The following is a 21,915-nucleotide window of genomic DNA, read 5'->3' on the forward strand; positions in this document are numbered from 1 at the left end:
ATACAGATCAAACTTCAAACTGGTAAGTTCTCGTTTAATCTTACTATTCTACAACATCCAAATTCCAATTAAAATCTGGCTTAAAATATTTGACTGTAATCCAGCCTATTGTGCTTTATGGTAGTGAAGTATGGGGTCCACTCAGTCACCATAGTTATAGTAAATGGGAATAACATACAACGGAGGCCCTGCATGTGGAATTTTGTCGGCACATCCTCCATATCCAAAGGAAAACACTAACAAACGCATGTAGGGCGGAACAAGGCAGATACCCACTGATAATAAATATCCAGAAAAGAGCACCACATTTTTGGAATCACCTTAAATCTAGCCCCCCCAGATACCCTCCAGTTTAAAGCCCTTCAAACACAAGAGGGGAACCCAGAAAAGAGTTCCCTGTGTCAGTTGGTACTGAGACTAACTACCCCTATTCAGTTAAACCCTATCCAGTTAAATCCTGACCAGCCTCAGATCAATATTGATCCCCAATCACCAGTTAGAGTGAACCAAATTATCAAACAATGTAAAGTCAAGTCAAGTCACATTTATTTATATAGCACATTTAAAAAACAACTCTCGTTGGCCAAAGTGCTTTACATTTGTTATAAGAATAGTATAGACAAACAAACTAAATACATATATACATGTAACCCTCGCTCAGTGGACGTCAGGAAAGCTTGGTAGTATAGATAAAATTTTAGTCTTGACTTAAAGGAGTCGATGGAGGGGGCAGTTCTGATGGGAAGGGGATGCTGTTCCACAGTCTAGGGGCTGCAACTGCAAAGGCACTAAGCTTATGCCTAGACCGCAGGATATTCAGCAACCCCAAGTCGGCCGATCTGAGGGACCAGGAGGTGGAGTGGTGGGTGAGAAGACTTTTAATGTAGGAGGGGGAAAGCCCATTGAGGGCTTTGTAGACATAGAGGAGGGTCTTGAAATGTATACAGAACCGCACAGGGAGCCAGTGGAGAGAGGCCAGGATCGGGGTGATGTGGTCCCTTTTTCGGGTGCCCGTCAGGAGTCTCGCTGCGGCGTTTTGGACCAGTTGCAGGCGGGACAGGGAAGATTGGCTGATGCCAGTGTAAAGGGAGTTGCAGTAATCTAGGCGGGAGGAGATGAATGTGTGGATGATCTTTTCCAGGTCATCAAACTGGAGGAATTTTTTTATTTTAGCTATCGTCCGAAGATGAAAGAAGCTAGCTTTTACCACGCATTGACTTGTTTGTCAAATTTCAGTGCTGAGTCAAATATCACGCCGAGGTTTTTGACGTGAGGTTTGAGTAGTGGGGTAAGGCTTCCAAGGCTGCCTGCTATCATTTTGATTGAGTCCGAGGGGCCGAGAAGGATGACCTCAGACTTACTCTTGTTTAGTTGGAGGAAGCTCTGGGCCATCCAACACTTTATATCCTCGAGGTAGTGGATAAGGTTAAGCAGATTTGATTGTTTTTTGGGCTTCAGGGGGAGATAGAGTTGTGTATCGTCTGCGTAGCAATGGAAGGAAATGCCGTGCCTTTCAATGACTTGGCCTAAGGGGAGCATATACAGGGAGAAGAGAATGGGGCCAAGGATGGAACCTTGTGGAACCCAACAGCAGAGATTTGCTGGGGAGGAGAATGAGTTGCCTAAGTTCGTAGAGGAACTCCTACCTTTGAAGTAGGAGATGAACCAGCTCAGGGCAGTGCCATCGATACCAACTCCATACTGGAGATGGTCAATTAGGATGGTGTGGTCGAGAGTATCAAATGCTGCACTGAGGTCAAGAAGGAGCAGAATTGCACAGTCAACGGTGAGCAGTAGGTCATTGTGTACCTTCAACAAGGCAGACTCTGTGCTGTGGTGAGCGCTGAAACCTGATTGGAAAGTTTCCAGGATAGTGTTTTGATGAAGAAACGTATTTGGAACATTGGGATAAAGAAACCAAAAGCCAAAGCAGATTAGAATGTTACCGTGCCCTAAAAAGAGATTATAAATTAGCAGACTATCTCTCAACTGTTAGAGACAGAAAGCTGAGACAGACCCTCACCAAATACAGATTTAGTGACCACTATTTGGCAGTTGAAAAAGGAAGACAGAAGAGATTCTGGCAACCAAGAGAAAACAGAATATGCGGCCACTGTTTGACAGATGAGGTTGAAACAGAGGTGCACTTCCTCCTAAAATGCAAATAAATTGACAAAACAAGGAAAGGATACTTTGACAAACTCTGTGTGGCTACCCCTGATTTTAAAGAACTAGGCGAAGGAAATACGGCACATCTTGGTGCACAATACGTAACAGCATGCCATAACCTGAGAGACGGTGAATGGCCAACATGCATATATGTACGAACACACTAATTGACATCAACTGACACTCAGAAATTAATATTGAATTGCTAAACTTGCTATTGTGTTGTACTGCTTACAACTACAAGAACGTGTAGAATCAATAAAGGGCTATAGGCCTATTGCGTGTTTATGTACAGGGACATATCTATCCATACACTGTATACTTGTATTTATACTTATGTATTTCAAATATATATGTCATGTTTTATACTTTGGCAATATAACAATGTTTTTTTTTCATGCCAATAAAGTTTTAAATTGAATTGAATTGAGAGAGACAGGGAGAGAGAGAGAGAGGGAGAGAGAGGGAGAGAGAGAGAGAGAGAGAGAGAGAGAGAGAGAGGGAGAGGGAGAGAGAGAGAGAGAGAGAGAGAGAGAGAGAGAGAGAGAGAGAGAGAGAGAGAGAGAGAGAGAGAGAGAGGGGGAGAGAGAGAGAGGAGAGAGAGAGAGAGAGAGAGAGAGAGAGAGAGAGAGAGAGAGAGAGAGAGAGAGAGAGAGAGAGAGAGAGAGAGAGAGGAATGTGTTGTACTGCTTACAGCTGCAAGAACGTGTAGCAATCAATAAAGGGCTATCAGCCTATTGCGTGTTTATGTACAGGGACATATCTATCCATACACTGTATACTTGTATTTATACTTATGTATTTCAAATATGTATGTCATGTTTTATACTTTGGCAATATAACAATGTTTTTTTTTCATGCCAATAAAGTTTTAAATTGAATTGAATTGAGAGAGAGACAGAGAGAGGCGAGAGTGGGGAGAGAGGGGGAGAGAGAGAGGGAGAGGGAGAGAGGAGAGAGAGAGAGAGAGGGAGAGGGAGAGAGAGCGAGAGAGAGGCAGAGAGAAAGAGAAAGAGAAAGAGAGAGAGAGACAGAGACAGAGAGAGAGAGAGAGAGAGAGAGAGAGAGAGAGAGAGAGAGAGAGAGAGAGAGAGAGAGAGAGACACACACAAATAGACAGAGAGAGAGAGAGAGAGAGAGAGAGAGAGAGAGAGAGACAGAGAGAGAGAGAGAGACAGAAGAGAGAGAGAGAGACACACACAAATAGCGGCACAGAGAGAGAGAGAGAGAGAGAGAGAGAGACAGACAGATAAAAACGGAGAGATTTAGCAGGGCTGCCAACATGAGAGTTGGGAGTGAGAAATTGAAAGAGACCAAGCCTGAGGGAGTAGCGACCGAGGGGGGGGGAGGTTATGGGAGGCGGGAGGTGTCCCTCCTCCCATTGGTACAGAGCTTTTGCATTTTTCAGCTTGAAATTGTGCAATCTGGTGCATACCGTAGCAAGTCTTTTAACTTACACTTGAATGCAATATTTATGCTTTAAATTGGATTAGCTATGAATAAGGTTAGGCTAAATTACATTCCTAATTACATTCCACAGTAGAGCCAGGCTGTGATCAACAGGTGCAGCACATGAATGATCTTAGTATATTCATGTAAGGAAATCAGATTATAATCAAACCCTTGGCCCATGTTGACCAACCTGGGACTCACTGCACACCTGGTACTACTCCTGACCCCGAGTCCAGTTGCATACCTTCTCTCATTCCTGACCCTGAGTCCAGCCTTACACCTGGCCCCCTATTCTACCCTGATCATAGCTGCTTACCTGCTTAGGTTCCTAGTGTTGAACACTCCCATTGTCCCAGCTTTGACTGCACACCTAGTACTATTCCAGACCTTGACTCTGGATGCACACTTGGCCTTGCTCCTAGCCCCTCTGCACTGACAATATATCTGGCCCACACAGAAAGCCCCATATCTGACTGCCTGGACTTAACCTATTATGTTCAAGTCCACAGGTGCTTATCTAATGCAGTAATCTTTTATGAGGCACTTCACAGATCAAATGTTGTATATTCAAAATTTGTTACATCCATTGGCTTCCTTGTGATCTAACATGCTAGTTACTTTGTCAAAGAAGTCATCAAATGGTTGAACACAATTTCTCCTCCATAAAATGATACTCACTCAGCTGTATAAGTATTCTGTTACCATTTCCTTCATTTTCCTAACAAACTGTCCTGAAGTCATTTTCACCCCCAATATTTTCAGTATTTTGCTGTCTTCCTCTCAGCTGGGACTTTTCCGAAATGCAAAGTCCAATAACTATATATTTAAGCAATATTGTTCTATTAAATGTGATCTTGAGAGAACATAATATTTTCTGTGGTATTCATAAGGGTTTATGGAACAAGCTGCCAGAGGAGTTAGTTGAGGCAGGGACTATCCCAACATTGAAGAAACGGTTAGAGTGATACATGGATAGGACAGGTTTGGAGGGATATGGACCAAAAGTAGGTAGCGTAGCTGGGACATGTTGGCGGGTGTGGGCTTGTTTTCACACTGTATCACTCTATGACTACATTATACCTCCACCATGCATGAATGCTTCAAAACCAAGTTGTCTAGTTTTATTGCCAAATATTTTTTATCATTTAAAAATAAATTGGATAGTTATATGGACGAGAAAGGAATGGAGGGTTATGGTCTGAGCGCAGGTATATGGGACTAGGGGAGAATACGTGTTCGGCACGGACTAGAAGGGTCAAGATGGCCTGTTTCCGTGCTGTAATTGTTATATGGTTATACTCAAGCATAGAAACATAGAAAATAGGTGCAAGGAATAGGCCATTTGGCCCTTCGAGCCAGCACTGCCATTCATGGTTGTTCATCTAAAATCAGTACCTCTTTCCATTTTTTCCCCCATATCCCTTGATGTCGTTAGCCCCAAGAGCTAAATGTAACTCTCTTGAAAACATCCAGTGAATTGGCCTGCACTGCCTTCTGTGGCAGAGAATTCCACAGATTCACAACTCTCCGTGTGAAGAAAGTTTGTCCTCATCTCAGTCCTAACTGCCCCCCCCCCCCCCCCTTTATTCTTAAACTGTGACCCCTGGTTCTGAACTCCCCCAACATCGGGAACATTTTTCCTGCAGTTACAGTGTGAAAATCTAACAGGCAAGCAGGATGCTTTCTCCAACCACCCCCATTTGAAAGCCACCGCTTCCACCGTTTCTACCTAGTGCTTGGTACTTACTTCCAGCAGCCACTGGTTGTCCTCCCGGATGCATCGAGCCGCAGCCTGATCCATGCTAGTCACCATTGACTCTCACGGCAGCGGCGCAACGCCTCCGACGGCCCAGGCCTGTTGCACTGAGGCTGCTCCATGGCCGGAACTGCAGCGAGCGACTCGCCAACCCGGTAAACACTCGCCAGCCTGGCAAACACTCGCCAGCCCCGGCTCCCCGTCCGCATCTGTCCCTGCCGCTGCTTCTGCTTCCATCCCTCCCTCGGCCCCGGCTTTCCAACACCCGCGGCCCATGCAGTTTTTACATTTTCGTTGATCACAGAATTTCTCATGACAGAACGTGAGAAATTTGTGATCAGTGTGAGAATTTGGTAAAATGCGTGATTCTCACAGTCAATGCATGAGAGTTGGCAGCCCTGGATATAGAGAGATAGAGAGATGGAGTGACACAGAGACACAGAGACCAAGAGACAGACAGAGATAAATAGAGTGAAACAGAGAGGCTGATGGACAGACACAATGAGACAGGAAACAGATCCTCAGCGAGATGCGAGTACATTGTCCCAAGGACAACGAGGAGTAGACTCACTCCCCTGTATCCTCACAGACTCACTCACTGCCCTGTGTCCTCACAGACTCACTCACGGCCCTGTGTCCTCACAGTAGATACGGTCTCCTGATCCAAGGCAAGAGTGAAACATAGAAACATAGAAATTAGGTGCAGGAGTAGGCCATTCGGCCCTTCGAGCCTGCACCGCCATTCAATATGATCATGGCTGATCATCCAACTCAGTATCCCGTACCTGCCTTCTCTCCATACCCCCTGATCTCCTTTAGCCACAAGGGCCACATCTAACTCCCTCTTAAATATAGCCAACGAACTGGCCTCAACTACCCTCTGTGGCAGAGAGTTCCAGAGATTCACCGGGAAGAGTATTTAATTGTCATGTGTACCAACAACAGAAAATTAACAGGCAATGTTTACACACAATGATGTAGATAATATATAACAAACACAAGCCATAAATAAATCCCTGCTAGTAGAACATAGTGGTGTACAGCACACACAGGCTCATCAATCCATAATGTCTGTGGTGAACTTGATATCAAGACCAACTCTTATCTGCCTCCATATCCCCCATTCCCTGCACTTCTACAGGTACGTGCTTATCCAAAAGCCTCATAAACACGACTATCTATCTGCCACCACCACCACCCCTGGCCCACGTTCCAGGCCCCCACCACTCTCTGTGTATAACAACCTGCTCCTCCCACCTTAAAGCCATGCCATCCACAACTTGACATTTCCACTGATGGAAATAAGGTGCTGACTGTCCACCCGATCTAAGCCTCATCATTTAATAAACTATCAGGTCTCCTCTCGGTCCCTGTCCCACCACAGCCTCCCAACCCACGCTCCTCCCACTCGCCACCTCGACCTTGCTGTCAGCATAGACCACAGACCCCAGCAATGTCCAGGTGCCACCGCGCAGCCCCCCCATCCCACCGCTCCCCGCCGGGACCAACTCCCCCTTGCCCCCACCTTGCTGTGAGCGTAGACCACGGAGCCCAGCAACTTCCAGGTGCCGCCACGCCGGTCCATGCGGATCATGCGCAGGATCTGCAGGAAGCGCAGGCTGCGCAATGCGGACGTGGCAAAGACGTTGCCCTGCGTGCCGGCCGCCAGCACGGCGATGGAAGCCACCACCACCATCACGTCTGGGCGGGGGGGTGGGGGGGGGGCAGGCAGGGTGCGGGGGGGGAGAGAGAGGGGGGGGGGGGGGGGAGGGGGGGGAGAGAGGGGGAGAGAGAGGGAGGGGGAGGGGGGAGGAGAGAGAGAGAGAGGGAGAGAGAGAGGGGAGAGAGAGGGAGAGAGAGAGAGGAGAGAGATGAGGGAGAGAGGGAAGGGGGGAGAGAGAGGGGGAGAGAGGGGGGGGGAGAGAGGGGGAGAGAGAGAGGGGGAGAGAGAGAGGAGGAGAGAGAGAGAGAGGGGGGAGAGAGGGGGAGAGAGAGAGAGAGAGAGGGAGAGAGGGAGAGAGGGGGGGAGAGAGAGGGGGGGAGAGAGGGGGGGGGGAGAGAGGGGGGAGAGAGAGGGGGGGAGAGGGGGGGAGAGAGAGAGGGGGGGGGAGAGGGGGAGAGAGAGGGGGGGAGAGAGGGGGAGGGGGAGGAGGGGGAGAGAGAGGGGGAGAGGAGGAGGGGGAGAGAGAGGGGGGGAGAGAGAGGGGGAGAGAGGGAGAGGGAGGGAGAGAGGGAGGGAGAGAGAGAGAGAGAGAGGGGGGGAGAGGGGAGAGAGAGGGGGGAGAGAGGGGGGGAGAGAGAGGGGAGAGAGAGGGGGGGAGAGAGAGAGAGAGAGAGAGAGGAGAGGGGAGAGAGAGGGGGGGAGAGAGAGAGGGGGGGAGGAGAGAGAGAGGGGGAGAGAGGGGGGAGAGGGAGGGGGAGATTAGAGAGAGAGAGGAGAGAGGAAGCAGAGAGAGAGGGGAGAGAGAGGGGGGGGGAGAGAGGGGGGAGAGAGAGGGAGAGAGGGGGGGAGAGAGGGGGAGAGAGAGAGGGGAGAGAGGGGAGAGGGGGAGAGGGGGGGGGAGGGAGAGGGAGGGAGGGAGGGGGGGAGAGAGAGAGAGGGGGAGAGAGAGAGGGGGGAGAGAGGGGGGAGAGAGAGGGGGAAAGAGAAAAGGGGGGGAGAGAGAAAGGGGAGAGGAGAGAAAAAGGGGGAGAGAGAAAAGGGGGAGAGAATGGGAGGGAGGGGGGGGACGGAGGGGGGAGGAATGGGGGGAAGAGAGGGGAGGTGGGGGAATGCCATGGGGTGTCGAGGAGGGTGGAAGAGCAGGGGAGAGCATTAGACTTGGGTACTGCCCACCCCCACACTGCTCCCCAACACCTCCCCATCCTCCCTATAACCCCGACGCTGACCCTTCACCCTGACCCCCATAGCCTGACCCTGACCACAACCCCTCACCCTACACCCTGACCCTTCACCAAGTCTAACCCCTCACTTTCACCCTCCATGACCCTTCTCCGCAACTCTGACCTTAACATGACCCTAACCCTCCCCATGACCCCTCATCAAACCTGGCCCTGACCCCTCACTGACCCTGACTCCATTGCCTCTCTCCCTGTCCCTGGTCATTCCTCCACGCGTGTATGACACGTGTGCCACGCGGTGCCCCCTCACCGATCACACAGAAGGGTTTGCGGGCGAACTTGAGGCGGCCCCTCCAGCCACGGTAACGGCAGCAGCAGCCGGCGGACCAGATGCGCACCAGGTACTCCACGCCGAACACCACGATCGTCACAATCTCCTGCGGTTGGCGAGAGAGACAAGAGGATGTAGGTGCTGGTTTGCAACAAACACACAGAGTGCTGGAGTAACACAGCGGGTCAGGCAGCATCTGTGGAAGACGTGGTGGATAGTTGACGTTTCGGGTAGAGTGGGTCCCAATCCAAAATGGTGAGAAGGTCTCCCAGCAAGCCATGGCCATATCACAACCGCAGGCCTGGCTCAGCCGCCGCGCAACCGGGAACCCGTCTGGAGGGAGAAGTCGCCCGGAGAGAGAGAGCCCGGCCCCTTCTCGGGAGGACATGGAGTCGGAGTGCCCTCCAGACGTCCACATCTGCGACAGGTGTGTTGAGATGGGGCTCCTAAGGGACCGTGTTAGGAACCTGGAGCAGCAACTCGATGACCTCTGTCTGCTCAGGGAGAGCGAGGAGGTCATAGAAAGGAGTTACAGGGAGGTGGTCACTCCAAGACCACGGGAGACAGAAAACTGGGTCACAGTTAGGAAGGGCAACGGCCAGAGGCAGGGACTGGTGAGTACCCCGGTGGCTGTACACCTTGAAAATAAGTACTCATGTTTGAGTAAGGGTGGGGGGGACAGCCTACCTGGGGGCAGCGACAGCGACCGGGCCTCTGGCACAAAGACCGGTCCTGTTGCTCAGAAGGGTAAGGAAAAGAAGAGGAGGGCAATTGTAATAGGGGACTCTATAGTCAGGGGGTCGGATAGGCGATTCTGTGGACGTAGACAGGAGACCCGGATGGTAGTTTGCCTCCCTGGTGCCAGGGTCAGGGATGTGTCTGAACGTGTCCAAGAAATCCTGAAATGGGAGGGAGAGGAGCCTGAGGTTGTGGTACATATAGGTACCAACGACATAGGTAAAAAAAGAGAAGAGGTCCTGAAAGAAGAATTTAGGGAGTTAGGTAGAGAGTTAAGGAGGACTGCAAAGGTAACAATCTCAGGATTACTGCCTGTGCCACGCGACAGTGAGAGTAGAAATGGAGCGAGGTGGAGAATAAATGCGTGGATGAGGGACTGGTGCAGTGGGTATGGATTCAAGTTTCTGGATCATTGGGACCTCTTTTGGGGAAGGTGCGACCTGTACAGAAAGGACGGGTTGCACTTGAACTCGAGGGGGACCAATATCCTGGCGGGGAGATTTGCAAAGGCTACTGGGGAGCCTTTAAACTAGTATGGTTGGGGGGAGGGACTCAAATTGGGAAAGCTAGCAGTCAGTGTGTGAGGCAGGAGGCAGAGAATGGTAGCACTCTGACCCAAAATGTAGGGGAGAGAGAAGAAAAAGAAAATAATCAGAGAATAAGAGAGGGTGGGTTTCTTAAATGTGTATATTTTAATGCTAGGAGCATTGTAAGAAAGGTGGATGAGCTTAGAGCCTGGATTGACACCTGGAAGTATGTGGAAGTTGTGGCGATCAGTGAAACATGGTTGCAGGAGGGCTGTGATTGGAAACTAAATATTCCAGGATTTCGTTGCTTCAGGTGTGATAGAATTGGAGGGGCAAGAGGTGGAGGCGTTGCATTGCTTATCAGGGAAGATATTACAGCAGTGCTTTGGCAGGATAGATTGGAGGGCTTGTCTTGGGAGGCTATTTGGGTGGAACTGAGAAATGGGAAAGGGGTAGCAACACTTATAGGGGTGTATTATAGACCGCCAAATGGGGAGCGAGAATTGGAAGAGCAAATATGTAAGGAGATTGCAGATATTAGTAATAAGCACAAGGTAGTGATTGTGGGAGATTTCAATTTTCGACACATAGACTGGGAAACACATTCTGTAAAATGTGGATGGTTTTGAGTTTGTAAAATGTGTGCAGGATAGTTCGTTTTTTGCAGCAATACATAGAAGTACCTACTAGTGAAGGGGCAGTGCTGGACTTCCTGTTAGGAAATGAGATGGGTCAGGTGGCGGAGGTATGCATTGGGGAACAGTTCGGGACCAGTGATCACAAAACCATTATCAATATAATTATGGAGAGGGACAGAACTGGACCTAAGGTTGAGATTTTTGATTGGAGAAAGGCTAACTTTGATGAGATGCGAAAGGATTTAAAAGGAGTGAATTGGGACATTTTGTTTTATGGGAAAGAGGTGGAGGAGAAATGGAGGACATTTAAAGGGGAAATTTTAAGAGTACAGAATCTTTATGTCCCTGTTCGGTTGAATGGAAATAGTAAAAATTGGAATGAGCCATGGTTTTCAAGGGAAATTGGACACGGTTCGGAAAAAGAGGGAGATCTACAATAATTATAGGCAGCATGGAGTAAATGAGGTGCTTGAGGAGTATAAAGAATGTAAAAAGAATCTTAAGAAAGAAATTAGAAAAGCTAAAAGAAGATACGAGGTTGCTTTGGCCAGTAAGGTGAAAGTAAATCCAAAGGGTTTCTACAGCTATATTAATAGCAAAAGGATAACGAGGGATAAAATTGGTCCATTAGAGAGTCAGAGTGGACAGCCAAAAGAGATGGGGGAGATATTGAACAATTTATTTTCTTCGGTATTCACCAAGGAGAAGGATATTGAATTATGTGAGGTAAGGGAAACAAGTAGAGTAGCTATGGAAACTATGAGATTCAAAGAAGAGGAAGTACTGACACATTTGAGAAATATAAAAGTGGATAAGTCTCCAGGTCTGGACAGGATATTCCCTAGGACATTGAGGGAAGTTAGAGTAGAAATAGCAGGGGCTATGACAGAAATATTTCAAATGTCATTAGAAACGGGAATGGTGTCCGAGGATTGGCGTACTGCGCATGTTGTTCCATTGTTTAAAAAGGGTTCTAAGAGTAAACCTAGCAATTATAGACCTGTTAGTTTGACGTCAGTGGTGGGCAAATTAATGGAAAAGATACTTAGAGGTAATATATATAAGCATCTGGATAAACAGGGTCTGATTAGGAACAGTCAACATGGATTTGTGCCTGGAAGGTCATGTTTGACTAATCTTCTTGAATTTTTTGAAGAGGTTACTCGGGAAATTGATGAGGGTAAAGCAGTGGATGTTGTATATATGGACTTCAGTAAGGCCTTTGACAAGGTTCCTCACGGAAGGTTAGTTAAGACGGTTCTGAGTATAGGTTAGTTAAGACAGATTTGAGTATAGGAGCAGGAAGGTTCTACTGCAGTTGTACAGGGTCTTGGTGAGACCACACCTGGAGTATTGCGTACAGTTTTGGTGTCCAAATCTGAGGAAGGACATTATTGCCATAGAGGGAGTGCAGAGACGGTTCACCAGACTGATTCCTGGGATGTCAGGACTGTCTTATGAAGAAAGACTTGGTTTATATTCGCTAGAATTTAGGAGATTGAGAGGGGATCTTATAGAAACTTACAAAATTCTTAAGGGGTTGGACAGGCTAGATGCAGGAAGATTGTTCCCGATGTTAGGGAAGTCCAGGACAAGGGGTCACAGCTTAAGTATAAGGGGGAAATCCTTTAAAACCGAGATGAGAAGAACTTTTTTCACACAGAGTGGTGAATCTCTGGAACTCTCTGCCACAGAGGGTAGTTGAGGCCAGTTCATTGGCTATATTTAAGAGGGAGTTAGATGTGGCCCTTGTGGCTAAGGGAATCAGGGGGTATGGAGAGAAGGCAGGTACGGGATACTGAGTTGGATGATCAGCCATGATCATATTGAATGGCGGTGCAGGCTCGAAGGGCCGAATGGCCTACTCCTGCACATAATTTCTATGTTTCTATGTTTCTATGTTCAATTGTTGCCTATTAATGGTGGAGTAGCAAGATGGATTCAACAGTGGCTGAATGGGAGATGCAGTAGCAGTATACAGTGGCAGTAATGGTGGATGGTTGTTTGTCAGGTTGGAGGCCAGTGACTAGTGGGGTGCCACAGGGATCTGTGTTGGGTCCACTGTTGTTTGTCATGTACATCAATGATCTGGATGATGGTGTGGTAAATTGGATTAGTAAGTATGCAGATGATACTAAGATAGGTGGGGTTGCGGATAATGAAGTAGATTTTCAAAGTCTACAGAGAAATTTAGGCCAGTTGGAAGAGTGAGCTGAAAGATGGCAGATGGAGTTTAATGCTGATAAGTGTGAGTTGCTACATCTTGGCAAGACAAATCAAAATAGGACGTACATGATAAATGGTAGGGAATTGAAGAATGCAGGTGAACAGAGGGATCTGGGAATAACTGTGCACAGTTCCCTGAAAGTGGAATCTCATGTAGATAGGGTGGTAAAGAAAGCTTTTGGTGTGCTGGCCTTTATAAATCAGAGCATTGAGTATAGAAGTTGGGATGTAATGTTAAAATTGTACAAGGCATTGGTGAGGTGAAATCTGGAGTATGGTGTACAATTTTGGTCACCTAATTATAGGAAGGATGTCAACAAAATAGAGAGAGTACAGAGGAGATTTACTGGAATGTTGCCTGGGTTTCAGCAACTAAGTTACAGAGAAAGGTTGAACAAGTTAGGGCTTTATTCTTTGGAGCGCAGAAGGTTAAGGGGGGACTTGATAGAGGTCTTTAAAATGATGAGAGGGATAGACAGAGTTGACGTGGATAAGCTTTTCCCACTGAGAGTAGCGAAGATTCAAACAAGGGGACATGATGAGAATTAAGGGACAGAAGTTTAGGGGTAACATGAGGGGGAACTTATTTACTCAGAGAGTAGTAGCTGTGTGGAATGAGCTTCCAGTGAAGGTGGTGGAGGCAGGTTCGTTTTTATCATTTAAAAATAAATTGGATAGTTATATGGACGGGAAAGGAATGGAGGGTTATGGTCTGAGCGCAGGTAGATGGGACTAGGGGAGAATACGTGTTCGGCACGGACTAGAAGGGTCGAGGTGGCCTGTTTCCGTGCTGTAATTGTTATATGGTTATATGGTTCTCGCTCCCAAAGACCAGGATCGGAGGGATGGGTGGAGGGAGATGGTGGCAGACGCTGGACAAAAGGCCCGGTAAGAAGGTCAGCTGCAGAAGGCACCACCCCCCCCTCCCCCCCCCACGGGGAACAAGGGCTGACGAGGGCCGTGCAACGAGAGGGACAACGGTTCGCGGGATGACTGGAATGGAGGGGACAGCTTCAACGGGCTTTTGTGGCCAGCTGCAGCTGGGACTGGGAAATGGCACCAAAAATGGCATCTCTAGCATATAGACTCAGTGGACTGTTCTTTACATTCTGTACCAACCTGGGGATGGTGCTTATGTACGGGTATAGTCTTGCTGAGCTGTATGCAAAAAAGTATTGCGTTGTTCCATGGTACACGTAATAATAAAAAAAACATTGAACCATTGAACATATCCACACTGCAGTAATGCTGCCTGACCTGCTGAGTTGCTCCAGCACTTTCTGTTGGTTTTTGACTGATTTGGGGTAGTCAGCGTGGATCAGTGTGCTCAGTGTGATCGATGTGTTGGTGTTTCGGTTTGTGGCCTGGATAGAGTGGATGTGAAAAGGATGTTCAGTTGAGTTTAGTTTATTGTCACTTGTACAGAGGTACAGTGAAAAGCTTTTGTTGCGTGCTAACAAGTCAACAGAAAGATAATACATGATTACAATCGATCCATTTACAGTGTATAGATACATGTTAAGGGAATGTTTAGTGCAAGGTAAAATATACAAGGATGTTTCTAATAGTGGGAGAGTCTAGGACCAGGGGCCATAGCCTCTGAATAAAAGGACATATCTTTAGAAATGAGATGGATAGGAATTTCTTTAGTTAGAGGGTGGTGAATCTGTGGAATTCATTGCCACAAATGGCTATGGAGGCCAAGTTATTGGATATTTTTAAAGCGGAGATTGACAGTCTTGATTAGTTCAGGTGTCAGGAGTCATAGGGAGAAGGCAGGAGAATGATGTTGAAAGGGAAAGATAGATCAGCCATGATTGAATGGGGATTACTGGCTTTAATTTGCACTAAACGTTATTCACATTATCATGTATCTGTACAATGTGGACGGCTCGATTGTAATCGTGTATTGTCCTTCCATTGACTGGTTAGCATGCAACAAAAGTTTTTCACTGAACATGGGCCAAATGGCCTAATTCTGCTCTGAGAACCTATGAGAGCTGTAGAGGTTACAGAATGGGTTGGGGGAGAAGGGGGTGGGGGAAACCATTAAGTTTCCAGATCCAGCAACAAAGGTGAAACTCCATCAGCTTTTGACCACTCCAGGTACCTCCCGGGTGCACGGTCCCAGACTACGGAGATGATAGGGGTGGGGAAACGATGGATTCTGGAATGTGGAGCACACCCAGACAGTGGTCAACCAGTGGGCAAGAGGCCAGAGTGCACTGAGGAGGAACTCACCAGAATATAGAGTGCTCCCTCAGAACTCTTCTTGTATTCTTCAATGGTGGAGAAGACTGACAGAACCAGGCACGAGAAGACCAGCAGAAAGCTGCAAGACACAAGCAGAGGTTGATGGCTTAGCCCTGACGAGATAAAGACGACACACACAATGGGCGCTGGAAGAGCAATTGCTCTTATTTAGCTGCTGCACAACTGAGATTCCCCAAGATTTGTTGCTCCTCGGTGACTCCAGACAAAAGTGGGTGGTTTTGCAGAAAGTGAAAATGGTTATGCAAAATTGCAACAGGATCTTGAACGATTAACCAACTGGGCTGAGGAATGGTTGATGGAATATAATACAGAGAAATGTGAGATGTTGTATTTTGGGATGTCTAACATGGGCAGGACATACACGGTGAATGGTCAGGCTCTGGGTACTGTTGTGGAGCAGAGGGATCTTGGAGTGTAGGTGCATGGTTCCTGAAGATGAAGTCGCAGGTAGATAAGGTGGTCAAAAACGCTTTTGGCACATTGGCCTTCATCAGTCAGAGTATTGAGTATAGAAGTTAAGAGGTCATGTTGCAATTGTATAAGACGTTGGTGTGGCCACATTTAGAGTATTGTGTTCAGTTCTGGGCACCATGTTATAGGAAAGATGTTGTCAAGCTGGAAAGGGTGCAGAGAAGATTTACGAGGATGTTGCCAGGACTAGAGAGTCTGAGCTATAGGGAGAGGTTGAGTAGGCTGGGACGCTTCCTTGGAGCGCAGGAAGATTAGGGGTCATAAGGAATAGTAGAATTAGGACATTCGGCCCATCACGTCTACTCAACCATTCAATCATGGCTGATCTATCTCTCCCTCCTAAACCCATTCTCCTGCCTTCTCCCCATAACCTCCTGACACCTGTACTAATCAAGAATCTATCTATCTCTGCCTTTAAAATATTCACTGACTTGGCCTCCATGGCCGTCCGTGGCAAAGAATTCCAGATTCACCACCCTATGACTAAAAAAATTCCTTCACATCTTCTGAGGCTATGACCTAGACTCTCCCATGAGTGGAAACATCCTCTTCACATTCACTCTATCCAAGGCTTTCATGATTCTGTACGTTTCACTTATAGTAGGTCCCCCCTCATTCTTCTAAACTCCAGCGAGTTCAGGCCCAGTGCCGACAAACGCTCATCATAGGTTAACGTACTCATTCCAGAGATCATTCTTGTAAACCTCCTCTGGACCCTCTCCAGAGCCAGCGCATCCTTCCTTGGATATGGTGCCCAAAATTAGAAACATAGAAAAATAGGTGCACGAGTAGGCCAGTCGGCCCTTCGAGCCAGCACCGCCATTCAATATGATCATGGCTGATCATCGAAAATCAGTCCCCATTCCTGCTTTTTCCTCCTTGATTCCTTTAGCCCGAAGAGCTAAATCTAACTCCCTCTTGAAGACATCCAGTGAATCGACAGATCAGAGAATTCCACAGATTCACAACTCCCTGGGTGAAAATGTTTTTCCTCATCTCAGTCCTAAATGGCCTCCCCCTTATTCTTAAACTGTGACCCCTGGTTCTGGACTCCCCCAACATCGAGAACATTTTTCCTGCATCTAGCCTGTCCTATCCTTTAAGAATTTTATATGTTTCTATAAATTGCTCACAATATTCTAGATGCGGCCTAGCCAGCGCCTTATAAAGCTTCAACATTACATCCCTGTTTTTGTATACAAGCCCTCCACTTGCAGATTATGTTTTTGAAAATCACTGCACCAGCACTCCCAGACTTTTGGGCAAAAGACAAACAACAAAACAACCAAACAAATTATAAACACAATCATAACACACATATTATTTTACATAATAAATAATGGAAGGAAAAACGTTCAGTAGAGTTAGTCCCTGGTGAGGTAGGCGTTTACAGTCCGAATTGCCTCTGGGAAGAAACTCCTTCTCAACTTCTCCATTCTCACCGCATGGCAACGGAGGTGTTTGCCTGACCGTAGCACCTGGAACAATCCGTTGCAGGGGTGGAAGGGGTCTCCCATGATTTTATTTGCTCTGGAGTTGCACCTCCTGTTGTATAGTTCCTGCAGGGGGGCGAGTGAAGTTCCCATAGTGCGTTCGGCCGAACGCACTACTCTCTGCAGAGCCTTCTTGCCCTTGGCAGAGCAATTCCCAAACCAGATGGTAATGTTCCCGGACAAGATGCTTTCCACCACCGCTGCATAGAAGCACTGGAGGATCCTCGGAGACACTCTGAATTTCCTCAATTGCCTGAGGTGGTAAAGGCGCTGCCTTGCCTTACTCACGAGTGCTGCGGCGTGTGATGCCCATGTCATATCCTCAGATGTGGACTCCCAGATATTTAAAACAGTTCACCCTATCCACAGGGTCCCCATTTATCCTCAATGGAGTGTACGTCCTCGGGGATAGATGGGCCATGCACATCTTTAAACGTTGCCCCTCTCACCTTTAAGATGTGCTCTCTAAGTTTTGACATTCCCACTTTGGGAAACATGTTCCAAAGTGTTTATCCTATCTATGCCTCTCATCATTTTATATACTTCTCCCAGGTCCTCCAATGCCTCAGAGAAAACAATCCAAATTTGTCCCTCGTCCTGTGGCTAATACCCTCTAATCCACGTAGCATTCTGGAAAACATCTTCTGCACCCTCTCTAAAGCCGCCACATTTTCAGTAACGCGACTAGTACTGTACGCAAAACACCAAATGCAGCCTGTGACAATAAACTAAACTAAATAATCACCTGAGATTGTCACCTTCCTACCATCCAACCAACAACTAGAGAGCAGTCCTGAGCTACCTCATTAGAGACCCTCGGACAACCTTTAATCAGACTTTGCACGACTTTATCTTCCACTAAATGTTATTCACATTATTCCCTTTATCCTGTATCTGTACACTGTGGATGGCCTGATTGTAATCATGTATTTGTCTTTCCACTGCCTGGCTAGCATGCAACAAAAGCTTTTCACTGTAGCTCGGTTCATGTGACAATAAACTAAACTAAACAAAACATGGACTAAACTGCCAAAATTGCCCAATGACCTAAACTTCAGTTTAGATGGGGTAACTTGGTTGGCCTGGACGTGTTGGGCCGAAGGGCCTGTTTCCATGATGGGTGACTATGACAATGCCAGATAAAACATTCCTTCACACTTGCTGCCCAGATATTTATCTCAGTTACATTTCCTGTCCATGCTGTTATGTGCAAGTCAGCCATGCAGAACAAATCAATCAATAATTCTATTAAAATTATATTTCCAATTCCACATCGAGTTCTATACAACCCAGTCTCTCTTCAAAGCTGATGATTTATTTTTTCTGTCGTGTTCATAGTTTATCGCCAGCCCTCGTCTCTACGCTTTCTACGCTGGCTTCTCCCCAATAATATGCTCACTCCTTTCTAATCAGCAGTCCATGCATTTACCCCTCGCCGGTCCTGAGCCCATTACTCCTCACTCTCTGCCCACGGTCTCACGGTCCAGCAGCAGCCTCGCTCACTGTCCCGCACCTTTGGGAGACCAGACCCCACTGGTGTAGACTGTGGGGTGGGGTCAGCGCAGCGTGCAGCCCTGGTTTGAGTACCTGAAGGGGCTGCTCCTCAAGTTTTGGCTGCATACAGTGGTACCGGTATGAGGGAGAGTCAGTCAGTGGGGAGGGGAATGTTCTTGTTGGTTTGCTCCTGGGCCTAGACATTCATGGGTCCAGGCAGCAGGCAGTTGAGGATTCTGCCCGAGTCGATCGCCTGCCCCTCTTCCGGTCTTACTCCCATGCCCGCATGTCCCTGGAGAGGGAGCACGTGGTGTCCACAGGGACTCTGGAGGCCTTCCGTGAACACTGGTCACCGTGGGGGGGAAGGGGGTTGAGTGCATTGTGGATAAGGATGGTAATGTTGTCAAGGATGGTAATGTTGTCACTCTCGTCAGCAGCGGCCTCTGCAGCCCGTCCGCGTTTTTATTATTTTTTGTCTATGTTTCTATGTAGTTTTTGTTATTTTTTTGTAGGGTGTGTGTGTGTGGGGGGGTGCGGGTGGGGTGGGAGGGAGGAGGTAACTTTTAAATCTCTCCCTGCACGGGAGACCCGACCTTTTCTTTGTCGGGTCTCCGTTGTCGTTGGGGCTGCAACGAGGAGCGGCCTCCAACAGGAGAAGACCGGGGACTCTGGTGCCGACGACTCACCTCACCGTCGCGGAGCTGGCCGAGTCCAGAGCGGGTGGAGCGGTGGTGGAGCGCTGCTGCTGCTGCGGCCCGACCTCCGGAGATTCGGAGGCTGCAACTGCGGGTCTGGCGGACGGCGGCACCGGGAGCCCGCGGGTCCCTGGAGGGAGAGACCGCTTTTCAGGGCTCTCGCAACTGCGACTTCTCACGCCCGAGTTGCGGGGTCGAAGAGCTCCTGGAGCGGGGCCTTACAGCACCGCCCCGCGCGGCTTGGAATGGCCGCGGGACTCTGCGAGCGCACGCGGGGTGCTCTAACACCAAGACCCGGTGTGCGACCTCGCACCACCCGGCGTGGCTTTAATGGCCGCGGGACAATCGCCATCGCCAGCCGGGGGCTTTGACTTTGACTCTGACATCGGGGGGGAGGAGTGCAGTGGAGAGATAAGTTTTTTGGCCTTCCATCACAGCGATGTGATGGATGTTTATGTAAATTATGTTGTGTCTTGGGTCTATTTGTTTGTAATGTATGGCTGCAGAAACGGCATTTCGTTTGGACCTCAAGGGGTCCAAATGACAATTAAATTGAATCTTGAATCTTGAATCTTGAATTTGATGATTGACAAGTGAAGAGACACGGACAAATCGGGAAATCCATGCCTGGTCAAACCTTGCACTGAACCATGGAATTTCATTGTCATAGACTCATAGTCATGGAGACATGGAGTCATAGACTCATAGACATGGAGTCATGGAGCCATACAGCATGGAAACAGGCCCTTCGGCCAACTTGCCCACACCGAACATGTCCCAACTACACTTGTCCCACGCCTGCGTTTGGCCCATATCCCTCTAAATCAATCCTATCCATGTACCTGTCCAAATATTTCTTAAACATTACAATTCAACAACTAAGTTACAGAGATAGGTTGAATAAGTTAGGTCTTTATTCTCTGGAGCGCAGAAGGTTAAGGGGGGACTTGATAGAGGTCTTTAAAATGATGAGAGAGATAGACAGAGTTGATGTGGACAAGCTTTCCCCTTTGAGAATAGGGAAGATTCAAACAAGAGGACATGACTTCAGAATTAAGGGATAGAAGTTTAGGGGTAACATGAGGAGGAACTTCTTTACTCAGAGAGTGGTAGCAGTGTGGAATGAGCTTCCAGTGGAAGTGGTGGAGGCAGGTTCGTTGGTATCATTTAAAAATAAATTGGATAGGCATATGGATGAGAAGGGAATGGAGGGTTATGGTATGAGTGCAGGCAGGTGGGACTAAGGGAAAAAAAAGTTGTTCGGCACGGACTTGTAGGGCCGAGATGGCCTGTTTCCGTGCTGTACTTGTTATATGGTTATATGGTTATAATAGTCCCTGCCTCAACTAGGGTGGCACTGTGATGCAATGGTAGAGTTGCTGCTTTACAGCGCTTGCAGCGCCGGAGACCCGGGTTCGATCCCGACTACGGGTGCTGTCTGTACAGAGTTTGCACGTTGGTGTTTTCTCCGTGATCTTCGGTTTCCTCCCAAACTCCAAAGACGTACAGGATTGTAGGTGAATTAGTTTGTACGTTAGTGTTAATAAGCAGGGAATTCTGGTCGGCATGAACCCGGTGGGCTGAAGGGCCTGTTTCCGCCCTGTATCTCTAAACTAAACTAAAAACTAAATTCTAAAGACATACAGGTTGGTAGGTTAATTGGGTTGGTATAATTGTATAAATGTAAAATTGTCCCTAGTGTGAGTAGAGTAATTAATCTACCTCCTCCTGCAGCTCATTCCATACACCTACCATCCATTATGTGAAAAAGTTACCTCTCAGGTTCCTATTAAATTATTCTCCTCTCACCTTAAACCTATATCCTCTGGTTCTCGATTCCTCTACTCTGGGCAAGAGGCTCTGTGCGTTTACCCAATCTATTCCTCTCATCAAAGTGCTGAGTTAGCTGGGATCAGTGTTACAGCTTCCAAAGGTCACCTTGACAAAACACGAGTGTCTTGTGTCCATTGACCTGCCTAGAGTTAGTGTAACAGTAACACTACTCCACATCTCCCCACAGTCTAGCATCTCCCACAGAACGGCTTGAATTATCAACGCTGGTGAACTTGTCTATGGAGGTTGTGGTCTCATTTATATTTAAAGTGAAACAATATCTGAATGGTAGTATCTAGTCCACATTAAATATTCATCTCATTTCTCCTGTTTCTATTGTAATGCGCCTTACTCGCGTTCTACAGTACGTATTCAGTGGCCCCATTTGCTGACACATCATCCTCGACATTAGCTGAGAAAAGCCACACGACAGCGAGTGGAGACAGAGCAACAATAGATATCTATCGATGCGAGTCTCGCTGCAAAATATCCCTCAGAGAAGGGTCTCACCTGAAACAGAGACTGGTTCCTCTTTCTACCAGATGTACCATAAGACATAGGAGTAGAATTAGGCCATTCGGCCCATCGATTCTGCTCCACTGGCACACTTCTTCCAGCTTTTCTGTTAGTGTAACAAAATATTCTCCTGACATTTGGCTGATGTATAGTGGGTGCTTCACTCTGTGACTGACCCTGGAAGTGTGTGTGATGGGACATGTAGAGGGAGCTTCACTCTGTCTGACCCTGGGAATGAGTGGTGCTGGGAATATCAAAGGGTTAGTGAATGCCCATCAAATCAATGTTGGTTCCTGGAAGAACATGTCGACTCACTCCAGCAGTCCGGCCCTGAGTAACCACTCAGTGGCAGATGAACCGAGCACTGGTGAATACCTTCTCCCAATAACTCATCAGTCCTACAGTACACATCTACGGCTGGAACTCTCAACCTTATTAGCAAAAAGATAACTGTCATTAAC

At 47.7% G+C, this 21,915-nt stretch overlaps 1 protein-coding gene across 1 annotated transcript in view; it reads right to left on the reverse strand.

Annotated features, from left to right (window-relative positions):
- Positions 1-21,915, reverse strand: part of LOC129707149 (potassium voltage-gated channel subfamily KQT member 2) — a 124,938-nt gene that overhangs the window by 69,995 nt on the left and 33,028 nt on the right. Inside the window, 3 exon segments of the mRNA XM_055651920.1 lie at positions 6,903-7,078; positions 8,529-8,655; positions 14,920-15,010. Coding sequence (XP_055507895.1) covers positions 6,903-7,078; positions 8,529-8,655; positions 14,920-15,010 — 394 coding nt within the window.

Source organism: Leucoraja erinacea, chromosome 21 (genome assembly GCF_028641065.1).
Source record: "Leucoraja erinacea ecotype New England chromosome 21, Leri_hhj_1, whole genome shotgun sequence".
Classification (NCBI taxonomy): domain Eukaryota; kingdom Metazoa; phylum Chordata; class Chondrichthyes; order Rajiformes; family Rajidae; genus Leucoraja; species Leucoraja erinaceus.